General features: G+C 43.5%; 1 protein-coding gene across 1 annotated transcript; it reads right to left on the bottom strand.

The window, feature by feature from the left end:
• Positions 1-4,966: 4,966 nt before the first annotated feature.
• On the bottom strand, positions 4,967-9,814 carry LOC132710385 (vomeronasal type-2 receptor 26-like). Its single transcript, XM_087885315.1, has 4 exons — positions 9,749-9,814; positions 9,121-9,255; positions 7,664-7,790; positions 4,967-5,871 (listed from the first exon to the last, which is right to left on the bottom strand). Exons 1-4 carry the CDS (start codon positions 9,812-9,814, stop codon positions 4,967-4,969), a joined length of 1,233 nt encoding a protein of 410 aa, XP_087741441.1.
• Between the last annotated feature and the right edge of the window lie 1,819 nt (positions 9,815-11,633).

Genomic DNA, 11,633 nt, shown 5'->3' on the forward strand with positions numbered 1-11,633 from the left:
GAGACAGGTCTTGTGAGTATTATCTGGGAAGAGTTTGATTCTGTGAGACCCGAAGATGTGGACAGGATACTGGGCAGACTGAGCACAGCCACATGTTTACTGGACCCGTGTCCCTCCTGGTTGGTGCTGGCCTCTCGGGAGGTTACAAGAGGCTGCCTCCAGGGGATTATAAATGCTTCCTTGAGTGAGGGTGTCTTCCCTGCCACCTTGAAAGAGGCGGTGGTGAGGCTTCTCCTCAATAAGCCTTCCCTGGACCTGGCAGTGTTGGCAAATTATCGCCCAGTCTCCAACCTTCGCTTTGTTGCGAAGGTTGTTGAGAGTGTGGTAGCGCGACAGTTCCCCCAGCACCTGGATGAATCGTCATATCTGGATCCATTCCAGTCGGGCTTCAGGCCTGGGTACAGCACGGAAATGGAATTGGTCGCGTTGGTTGATGATCTCTGGAGGGCTCGGGACAGGGGTTGTTCCTCTGTCCTGGTCCTATTAGACCTCTCAGCGGCTTTTGATACCATCGACCATGGTATCATGCTGCACCGGCTAGAGGAGTTAGGGGTGGGGGGCACCATCCTATGGTGGTTCTCCTCCTTTCTCTCTGACCGGTCGCAGTCCGTGTTGACAGGGGGCAGAGGTCAACCCCGAGGCCCCTTGTATGTGGGGTGCCACAAGGGTCGGTCCTCTCACCCCTTCTGTTCAACATTTATGTGAAGCCGCTGGGTGAGATCATCCGTGGTTTCGGGGTGAAGTACCATCAGTACGCTGATGATACTCAGCTGTACATCTCCACCCCGGACCACCCCAATGATGCCCTTGAAGTGATGTGCCGGTGCCTGGAAGCCATGCGGATCTGGATGGGGAGAAACAGACTCAGGCTCAACCCATCCAAGACCGAGTGGCTGTGGTTTCCGACATCCTGATATAGTCAGTTGGTGCCATCACTGACTATTGGGGGTGAGTCATTGGCCCCCATGGAGAGGGTTCACAACTTGGGTGTCCTCCTGGACTCACGGCTGTCTTTAGAAGAGCACATGACGGCCATGGCCAGGGGGACATTTTATCAGGTCCACCTGATTCGCCAGTTGCATCCCTTTCTGGATCGGGATTTGTTAAATACGGTCACTCATGCTCTCGTTACTTCCCGTCTGGACTACTGAAATGCTCTCTACATGGGGCTCCCCTTGAGGAGCACCCTGAGGCTCCAGCTGGTCCAGAATGCGGCTGCGCGGGTGGTTATGGGAGCGATGTGGCGCTCCCATGTGACCCCCCCTCCTGCGCGAGCTGCATTGGCTCCTGGTGGTCTTCCGGGTGCGCTTCAAGGTTTTGGTTACCACCTTTAGAGCGCTCCATGGCATCGGACCGGGGTATTTACGAGACTGCCTTCTGCTACCAATAGCCTCTCACCGACCAGTACGCTCCCATAGAGAGGGGCTCCTCAGGGTGCCGTTGGCCAAACAGTGTCGACTGGTGGCCCCCAGGGGGAGAGCCTTTTCTGTGGGGGCACCTACCATCTGGAACGAGCTCCCCCCAGAGATACGGAGGATCCCGGACCTGCGCACGTTTTGTCGTGCTCTCAAAACTTTTTTATTTCAGCAGGCTGGCCTGGCCTAACTCTCCTCTTTTAAATTTTTAATTTGTGATTTTATAAATTGGGTGTTTTAATCTGTGTTTTGGCCAAAATATTTAATAATTTTAAGGGATTTTTTAATATTTGTATTATTTGTATTTTATCTTGGCTGTTCACTGCCCAGAGTCCTTCGGGAGTAGGGGGGTATAGAAATTTGATTAATAAATAAATAAATAAATAAATACTAGTTACTTTGGGCTCCAATGGGGGAGCATAATAGTGGAGGGGATTGATAGATTAACAGAAGATCCCATCCTTCCCATCTTTTAATTGGGTTGCAGTGTTTGGCTTTGTGTATGATTGTACTTATTGTATTGGTGGAACAAGCTGAGAACTACATGGCAGCACAAAAGTCAGAGGATAGTAGAAAGGTAGATGTAGAGGGAGAGAGGAGAATAAGAAAGCCTGTTCTGAAAGCCTGTTCTAAGACCCCCCCCCCCCTTCATCTTTGTAGCATATTGGAACAGTGCTATCAAGATCCTTGGTAGCGCAGCAGACTAAAGTGCTGTTAAGTAGCACCAGCTGCCTGAAATTACTGCAAGTTCAAATCTCACCAGGCTCAAGGTTGACTCAGCCTTCCATCCTTTCGAAGTAGGTAAAATGAGGACCCGGATTGTGGGGGCAATAAACTGACTTTGTATAAAAAAGAACACCGCTGGGGGGGGGGCGAAAGCCCTACTAAGCAGGTATATTCAAAAGTATGAAGGCTATTGCTTAACGCATTGCAAGCTGCCCCGAGTCTCCGGAGAATGGCGGCATATTTTATTTATTTATTTATTTATTTATTTATTTATTTATTTATTTATTTATTTATTTATTTATTTATTTATTATATTTCTATACCGCCTTTCTCCTGTAGGATTCAAGACGGTGTACAGTCAAGAAAAATATAGATACACAAACATCATAAAATTGCTAATTAAAATTATTACTTAGTTTGGTCAATTAAATAAAACCCAGAATTAGATAACATTTTAAAAAATCATTCACATGTTCATATGTTTAGCCCCGCCTGTTGGAACATCTGGGTCTTGAGGGCACGGCGGAAAGCACGGAGATCAGGGATATTTTGTATCTCAGGGGGCAGTTCATTCCAAAGGGTTGGAGCCCTCACAGAGAAGGCCCTCCCCTTGGGAGTCGCCAGTCGGCATAATTTGACTGACGGTACCCTGAGTAGTCCCTCCCTGTGAGAACGAACTGGTCGGTGGGAGGCTATTGGTGGCAAAAGACAGCATATAAATTGAACCAATAAATAAATAAATAAATAAATAAATAAATAAATAAATAAATAAATAAATAAATAAATAAATAAATAAATAAATAAATAAATAAACAAACAAACAAACAAACAAACAAATAAATAAATGTCTCTCCTTGTCCTTCTTTTCTCTAGACTAGATAACCGAATTCTTTCAACAGTTCTTCATATGTTTTGGCCTGCAGTCCCCTAATCATCTTAACTGCTCTTCTTTCTAAAGTCTCAACATCTCTTTTATATCATGGTGAGCAAAACTGAATGCAGTATTACAAGAGTGGTCTCATTATTTATTTATTTATTTAGCAACAGAATGGTCAATGCCTGGAATGCACTACCTGACTCTGTAGTTACATCCCCAAACCCCCATAACTTTAACCTTAGACTGTTGACCTCACCCCATTCCTAAGATGTCTGTAAGGGGCATGCATAAGTGCACCAAACTCCCTGTCCTACTGTCCCATTTATTTGTATCCATTTTATGTATTCATAATCATGTTATACTTATATCTGTTATCTTATACATGTTTGACAAATAAACAAATAAATAAATAAATAAATAAATAAATAAATTAATATGAGATCCTAATGGATCCAGGTATCAATTTTGAATCAGCACTGCTGAAATATTTTTATGCAGAACTGGAAATAAAATGGATGTGTATTATTGGTGTGTAATTTACTATGCACAGATGAGAAGAATTGGAGGGTTCTTTTTAAGTATGCAATGGAGTCCTGGATGATAGCCAAAGCTGGAAAATCTGGTGAATACTTAAAAAAAGCCATCCACAAAGAGGATGGAACTTGATCTGGAGCTTAAATGAATGGAGGCCCTGGGAATGGACATTAACAACTTGGAAACCTTGACCTCCAATCGTTCAGCTTGGAGGCTAAAGACTCAGCATGGCCTTCTTCAATTCGAAGAGACACTTGTTCGGCAGGCTGAGGCAAAGAGGCAGTCCAGGAACCCGCGAAATCTGGGGGCTGGGCAGGGGACAGAATGTATCTGCCCTCAGTGTGGAAGGGATTGCCACTCTTGAATTGGCCTTTTTAGTCACACTAGATGCTGTTTTAGGACCTCTTTCCAGAGCACGATACCATAGTCTCTTGAGACTGAAGGATGCCCATATATATAATATAAATCACACAGCACAGCTGATTGTTGGAAATACCGTTTCGTCTGAACTGGTAGCTTTTATTACTACCGGTTTGGGCGAACCAGTCCAAACCAGTAGCATTTCACCCTTGCTGCAAAGCCCAGGTTCTAGCTCACATCTGTCCATTCTCGAAGGTTGCCTTAATCATTAAATATTATTAACCTTAGTGATGAGAAAAAAGATGACTACCAACCATTTAAAAGATATGAAAATTAATTAATATTCCAAGACATTTCAAGATATGAATATTATTTATTTGATGTTTGATATTATTTGTTGTTTAATATACATTTTAGCTAATCTGAGTGTTCCAAGAAAAAGGAGGATAACGAATAGTTTAAAACACAAATATTAATTATAAATCACTTGTTTAATGTTTGAAATTTTTGGATTTTAATTTGATTAATCTGACACTCTTAATATTTTAATTAGCTTTGATTTTAAATAACCCTAATTGTCAATTAAATGCAAAGGAAGCATACAAGTCAATAATAATTGCAATAAATAATTAAATGGTACAAATCTAAGAAACAATTTCATTATCATTGTCAGCCTCCGCTTTGACTGCTTCAGCTGCCATAAGAAACGGGGGGGGAACAGTTAGAGGGGCGAAGGGGGGAAGGACGCAGGAGGAGTCTTTTCGAGAAACGAAACCAATTCTCCAAAGGAGCCGTCAGACCAACCGTCATTACATTCCTGATGGATGACGTTGCCAGACGTGATTCCACCTGACCTTTGGGAGACCTTTGGATTGGATGATGGACGATGGACAAGGGGGGGGGGAGATGCTTTCTAGATGCACTTTTGCGTGTTTTGCTTAGTTCCAGCTTTACCTGGGTTGCGATCGCTTCATTTTCAGTAAAAGTACTAATCTCTATAAAAATCGAGTTTGGGTCATTCTTTCCTGGATTTTGAAGGAAGCATACCTGACAATCATTTTCCTACTTTTATCATTAAATGTTCCTTAGTATTCAGCTTTGGTCTCAGGATGACAATGTAGCATTTGGGGAAGAAGATGCAGCCCAGGAGTCCGGCACCAGAAGCCAAGATGGCGAAGATCTGAACGGCCACCATGTATTTCCCTTTGGTGCTCAGGTAGGTGGGCAGGAAGGAGACCCAAACACTGCAGAAGACCAGCATGCTGAAGGTGATCAGCTTGGCTTCATTGAAGGCCCCAGGCAGATTCCTGGCTAGGAAAGCTACAGTGAAGCAAATGGCAGCTAGGAAACCCATGTATCCAAGGACAACATAAAACATGGTGACTGAGCCTTCATTGCATTGAAGGATGATCACTTCTGGCTGGGAGTGCAGGTCAGAATCAGGAAATGGGGGAGAAACTCCCAGCCACAATGCACAAATGAAAGTTTGGACACCAGAACAAGAAAGGATGATGGAGTTGGCTAAGCTCTTCCCCAACCATCTTCTCACACTGTTGCCCGGTTTTGTTGCCAGAAAGGCCAGCACCACTGTGATTGTTTTAGCCAACACAGAAGACACGGCTACTGAGAAGACAATGCTGAACACTGTTTGTCGGAGAAGACAAGTGGCTTTCCTTGGTTGTCCAATGAAGAAAATGGAGGACAAGAAGCAGAGTATGAGGGAGACCAAGAGGATGAAGGAGAGGTCCCGGTTGTTGGCTTTGACAATGGGAGTTTCTAGGTATTTAATGAATATGGTTAAAACAAGGCCTGTGGCTAGAAACAAGAGTAAAGCAAAGGAGGCCAGGATGATGCCCAGATGTTCCTCAAAGGACAGGAAGCTTATTCTTTTGGGGATACATTGGACTCGGTTCTCATTTGGAAATTGATCATCTGGGCACTTGGTGCATTTTTCAGCATCTGAGAAAACAGAAAGCAAGATTTTTTTTATCTCTTTTTATGTTTTAAGAAATATCTTCTTTGGATGACAGATTATGCTGAGAGACAGGAAAGCCATAGCAAATGGTGAAAATATGTAACATTTGTCTGGTTGCCCATCTTAAACCAATTTAGTGCAGCTTAAAGGGGCTGCACTAAATGGAAAGGGGCCTGGTGGCGCAGCAGACTAATAGCCTGTTATTAACATTCAGCTGCCTGCAACTACTGCAAGTTCGAATCTCCCCAGGCTCAAGGTTGACTCAGCCTTCCATCCTTTCTAAGGTAGGTAAATTGAGGACCCAGTTTGTGGGGGCAATAAGCTGACTTTGTATAAATATACAAAAGTATGAAGGCTATTGCTTAACGCATTGTAAGCCACCCTGAGTCTCCGGAGAAGGGCGGCATATAAATCAAATTTTAAAAAAAACAAACACCCCCCCCCAAAAAAACCCAATATATATGACAACAAAACCAATAACAAAATACATCCCCCCAAATATATATATATATGTTTTCTCAGGTTTTCGCGGGTGTTTGTATGTAGGTCTTTGGTTATTCGGGTCTTCTCCCACGTAAAATTGGAATATATATGTATATGTATATATCTGGCACCCCTGTTACCCTTCACTGCAGCAACACACCACATTCTTATCCTGCACTGACCTCATATCATCCCAATAGCTAAAAGAAGAACCAGGTCTCCAGAAATTTAGGAAGATGGAAGCCTCTTGGAGGGAGAGTGTTCTATAGGGCAGGAGCTGCAACAGAAAATACTGCCTTCCAAGGACTCACAAGGTAGCTATAAACAATATTTGGTTTTTTACCTCTTAATCCATAAAATAGACAGAGCACTGGAAAGGAAAGATTTTATCCCCATTAATGGAAAATTTAGTATCACCCACACCAATGTCCTCTTGATGGATTTTCTGGTGAGTCTTCCATTTCATTTTCTTTTGTCCCTTAAACGTAACGTCTCTCCCACCATGGCACATTCAAATAGCTATTTCTGCTGATGTGGCTCTAGGATCTCCATAAAAATTGACTAATTAAATGATTGATTGATTGATTGATCTTTTTGTTTGCAATGTAAAGTTTGTGTGGGTAACCAAAATCAATTGATCCCAAAACATTCCTCAAGTTACAAAGATGTTCTAAGAAAGATACACATGGAAGGATACTTCCAAATTGGCAAATAGAAGAGAGATTTCCTCCAGGAGAAATCACTTAACCCAATTCACTATGTCCTGCTATCCAGTGGTGGGATTCAAATAATTTAACAACCAGTTCTCTGCCCTAATGACTGGCTGGATGGGTGTGGCCATGATGGGCGTGGCCAAGGGATGCGACAGGCAGCACTTGGCCTCCTGCCCCCCCCGGGAGCAAAAATGGGCCACGGGGGCACTCTGTGCCCCCACCCCCACCCCATTTTGAGCTTAGGAGAACTCCCTGCACTTACCTGGCAGCCTAAAATGGAGCATGTGGGGACTCCTGGAAGGGACAGGATGGGAAGGGGTGGAGCCAGCCAGCAATTTAACTACCGGTTCACCCAAACTGGTCCAGACTGGCTGAATCCCACCACTGCTGCTATCTCTTCCTACCTGTTCCTTCAACATCTTTTTCAAATTCCTCCTATTATGGAAGAAACTGGGCATGTTGAAAATTAACAAGAAAATAGTCAGGCTTATATATGTCTATTTTAACATACACATTGATCAAAGTGCTCTGGATAAATGCTATGGATGAATCCAATGCCTTTTTCTGTGGTGTCACCCACCTTCCTGAATGGAGATGGTCCCCTCTGGACAAGCAATGCAGTCGTAGCAGCAAATTGGCTCTCCTTCTCGAGCCTGCTTGACAAATCCAGGATGACAATTTTCCACACATTTGGATTGAGGCAGGGACTAAGCAGAAAAACAAGGAATACCAAAGAAAACCTGTTAGGAATAACCATCCATGGAAAATGGTGGTCAACAAGAACATTAGCTAAATATTCTCTGGGTTTCGCTTAGGGAAATATAAAATTTCTAACAAGTTCCAAACAGTTGCATGGATAGTTGCAGGAGATACAACTACAGACAGACACTGCTTAGCTCTTCACTTTTGCTTCTGGAATATGACATTGTAATAAAAGACTTTCCTACTTAATAAAGTCTTGAGGGATGGAACTGAGAAAAGATTTAACCATGAAGTGACAGCCAGTGGATGCATCGTCGTGTGGCCCTATTAATATGCATAAAGTATGAAGACCTATTCCTATTCAAATTTAGAATAAAGTTTATTCTAAAAGTTTTATCAATTTTTAATTCTTTTAGATTTATTAAAATAGAATAAAATTGTGATAAAGAAAGAAACATGTGACTATTAGATTTGGAAAGTTTTCCTTTGGACCACATAACACATTATAAAGCTGCTTCCCTTTTAAAGTAGCAATAGCAATAGCGCTTAGACTTATAGACTGCTTCATAGTGCTTTACAGCCCTCTCTAAGCAGTTTACAGAGTCAGCATATTGCCCCCAACAATCCGGGTCCTCATTTTACCCACCTCAGAAGGATGGAAGGCTGAGTCAACCTTGAACCTGGTGAGATTCGAACTGCCAAATTCAGACAGCCGGCAGACAGCAGAAGTAATTGGAATAGAGCTGGAAGGGACCTTGGAGGTCTTCTAGTCTGGGTGTCTGCAACCTGTGGGTCTGGAACCACATGCGGCTCTTTTATCCCCCTGATGTGTCTCCCTGTCTGCTGATCCCACCATTGGCTGGACAAGCCCCTAACCCTAACCCTCCCAGTCACTCCTTGCCTGGCCTGAGAAGGTAAGGGCAACGGCAGGGGATGGAGACTTGCTCCATATTTCAGAGCAGGAGCTAAACACCCCTGTTGTCAGTTTTGGAAGCTATATTAGGCCAGAAGCTTCCATGCTGCCACCTTCTCATGTGTGGGAAAGTAGGAGGGGGGATTTAGTAGAGGGGTTGTCTGTAGACATTATAGCATTCTTCCTGTTGGTCAAGGTCAGGGCGATCCTGCATCTGGAGAAGGAGTGGTCGGAGTGATGTCTCGAGATGGGACAACGGTTGATTGGAGCATGTGATCGACTAAGGAGTGAGGGGATGGTTTGGGGGTTTTTGATTTACTGAGGGAAAACCTGGACCTCTCAGATTCAGGTTTTCCCAGATGTGCCAGCTTCCCTATTCTAGTAAATAGAACTTTGAAAAATGCTGGCTTCAGACTCTTTACTTGGCGTTGGGGGTTTTCTGGAATGCTGACACCTGTACTTGCCATATCTTGCAGGTTCTTCTTCCAGTGCTTGTTGGTGCTGCAGGCACTTCGGTCACTCGGGGAGATGCGCGACTTGCTCTCCACCCTGAAACCCTGGCCCAGCACAGCTGCGGCCGATGTTCTGCATCATAATGGGCTCCAGGAGGAGGAGGAGTGATGACACAAAGGCAACACAGCCAGAGAACCAATATGAGTCCCTTTATTATCACAAACTGTGACCCCAATGTCCCTTTCAACTCTCCGGCCTGGAGAGAGCTCTTCCACCAACCTGTAAGAGTCTTTGGCTGACAATACTTCAGTCCCAAACGTTGTAAACAGAAAACTTTCAACTAAAGCTCCAAGAAGGCAAGACAAGGTAATTAATCCAGCAAGGCAAGCAAAATAGGGAATTCCAGAAGTGAAGTAGCACAGCAGTAAATCAAACCAGTTGGGAGAATGCCAGGAACTAAGATAAACACCAGATAAACTCAGTGTTTGTTCCTGACAACTATCCCTCCCATTTTCCTCTTCTTTTAAACTCCATCAGCAGCTGTGCCTTGTAAAGAGGATCAGGTCCCTTTCTTCCCTCAAAAGCCATGCAACTCACATTGCTCTCTTCTCCGTTCCTCCCTGCGCTGCCTAGGATGAGGAGGGGATGGGCCTTGATCTTCATCTGAACTCCCTCTCCCTTGTTCTACCTCTCCCCTGCTCTGCCCAGTCTGTAAATGGTTGTAAACCATTGTAAATCGTTCAAGAGGGAAAACACACACACGGACACAAGACAGAGACACAGAGAGAGAGAGATGAGAGAAAGGAAGATGAGAGAGAGAAAGAGAGAGACAGAGATGGAGAAAGAGAGAGAGAAAGAGAGAAAGAGAGAGACACACAGAGAGAGATACCTGTTTCCCACAAAAAAACACCAGGAGCCACATAACCTGGGTAAGCATGGCTGGCGGTAGGTCATGTGACTGGGCGGGAGTGAGTGATGTTGAGTTGGCCACACCCACCCAGGTTTTGTTGCTCCTGGTGAATTCCTTTCTGTGGGAAACAGGTCCAAATGGCTCTTTCAGTATTTAAGGATGCAGACCCCTGACAGGTAAATAAGAAACATTTAACTAATTCCCAATGTTGCAGGAGGTACAACTAGAAGAAAGAAACTTCTTTCCAGTTGGATCTTGAAAGTTTTCTACTCAACTACATGTATTTTTTATTTTATTTTATTTTATTTTTATTTTTATTTCTTTATTTATTTGTCAAGTATGTATAAGATAACAGATAAAAGTATAAAGATGATTATGAAAACAGGAAATGGATACAAATAAATGGGGACAGTTGGACAGGGACGGAAGGCACGTTGGTGCGCTTATTCATGTCCTTTAGAGACCTCTTAGGAATGGGGTGAGGTCTACTGTAGACAGTCGAAGGTTAAAGTTTTGGGGGTTTGGGGATAAAACCACAGAGTCAGGTAGTGCATTCCAGGCATTGACCACTCTGTTGCTGAAGTCGTATTTTCTGCAATTGAGTTTGGAGCGGTTTGCCTTAAGTTTGTATCTATTGTGTGCTCGTGTATTGTTGTGGTTGAAGCTTAAGTAGTCAATGGCAGGTAGGTCGTTGTAGCAGATAATTTTGTGTACTACGCTTAGGTCAGACTAAAGGTGGTGTAGTTCTAAGTTGTCTAAGCCATCATTACTTAAACAGTTATTGAGTAAGTAATCATTACTGAGTAATTATTGCAAAGCCATCCCATTTGTAAGAGATCAAAAACCTCCTCTCAGTTAAGATATAAAGGAAAACTTCATTACAGATCAGGAATGTCAACCTTAATAGATCTGTTTTTTGTTTATCTGAATATTTATTTGCTAATTTTATATGGCTGCCATACTGGTGAACTAAGACAAAAAATGACTGCCTAGATTTTAGAACTGTAAAGGGATGAGATGCAGGTGAGATAATGAGAATGTCTCCCTCAAAAAGGGGAAGTTGGGCATTTCTTTGTTGCATCGCATGGGACATGAACCCTGTGTCAAGAGATCAAGCTACGTATCCAAAAAAAAGGTCCTTTCTGTTGAAAAGCCACAATTAGGTGATACCCATTAGTGTCAGGGTTCCAAGGAACACCCCAACAAAATAAAGCTCTGAGGCCTGAGGTTCCTCAAAGTTCCAATTTATTAAAGATTTCATGTTGTCACATCTGGGAAAACCCAAATCTGAAGCTTCCAGGTTTTCCCCACCCAGCTAAGAGTTCACAGCCCTGCCCCACACCCACAAGTTCATCACATTGTCCAATCAACTCTTCACACGCCATCAGATACAATCTTCAGGCAATCTCCATCAGACACGGGCAAAAGTCCTTGAATATGGAATGTTTTTATGACTAACTTTCTACTGCTCCAACAACAACCCCCGCCCAACTTCCCCAGCTAAAATATGTGGCTGTTGTGGCCCGCCAGTGGCCTGCACGGATTGTGGCTGATCCTGACGATGAGGAGGCT

The sequence above is a fragment of the Pantherophis guttatus genome, chromosome 2 (genome assembly GCF_059756535.1).
Source record: "Pantherophis guttatus breed Tessera chromosome 2, ASM5975653v1, whole genome shotgun sequence".
Lineage (NCBI taxonomy): Eukaryota > Metazoa > Chordata > Lepidosauria > Squamata > Colubridae > Pantherophis > Pantherophis guttatus.

Coding starts and splice junctions, on each gene's coding strand:
- LOC132710385 (XM_087885315.1), bottom strand. CDS start 9,814: ATGAAGATCAAGGCCCATCCCCTCCTCATCCTAGGCAGCGCAGGGAGG. Junction 9,256..9,748: donor GGAACGGAGAAGAGAGCAAT/GTGAGTTGCATG, acceptor GTGCTGGGCCAG/GGTTTCAGGGTGGAGAGCAA. Junction 5,872..7,663: donor GACCATCTCCATTCAGGAAG/GTGGGTGACACC, acceptor CTGTTTTCTCAG/ATGCTGAAAAATGCACCAAG.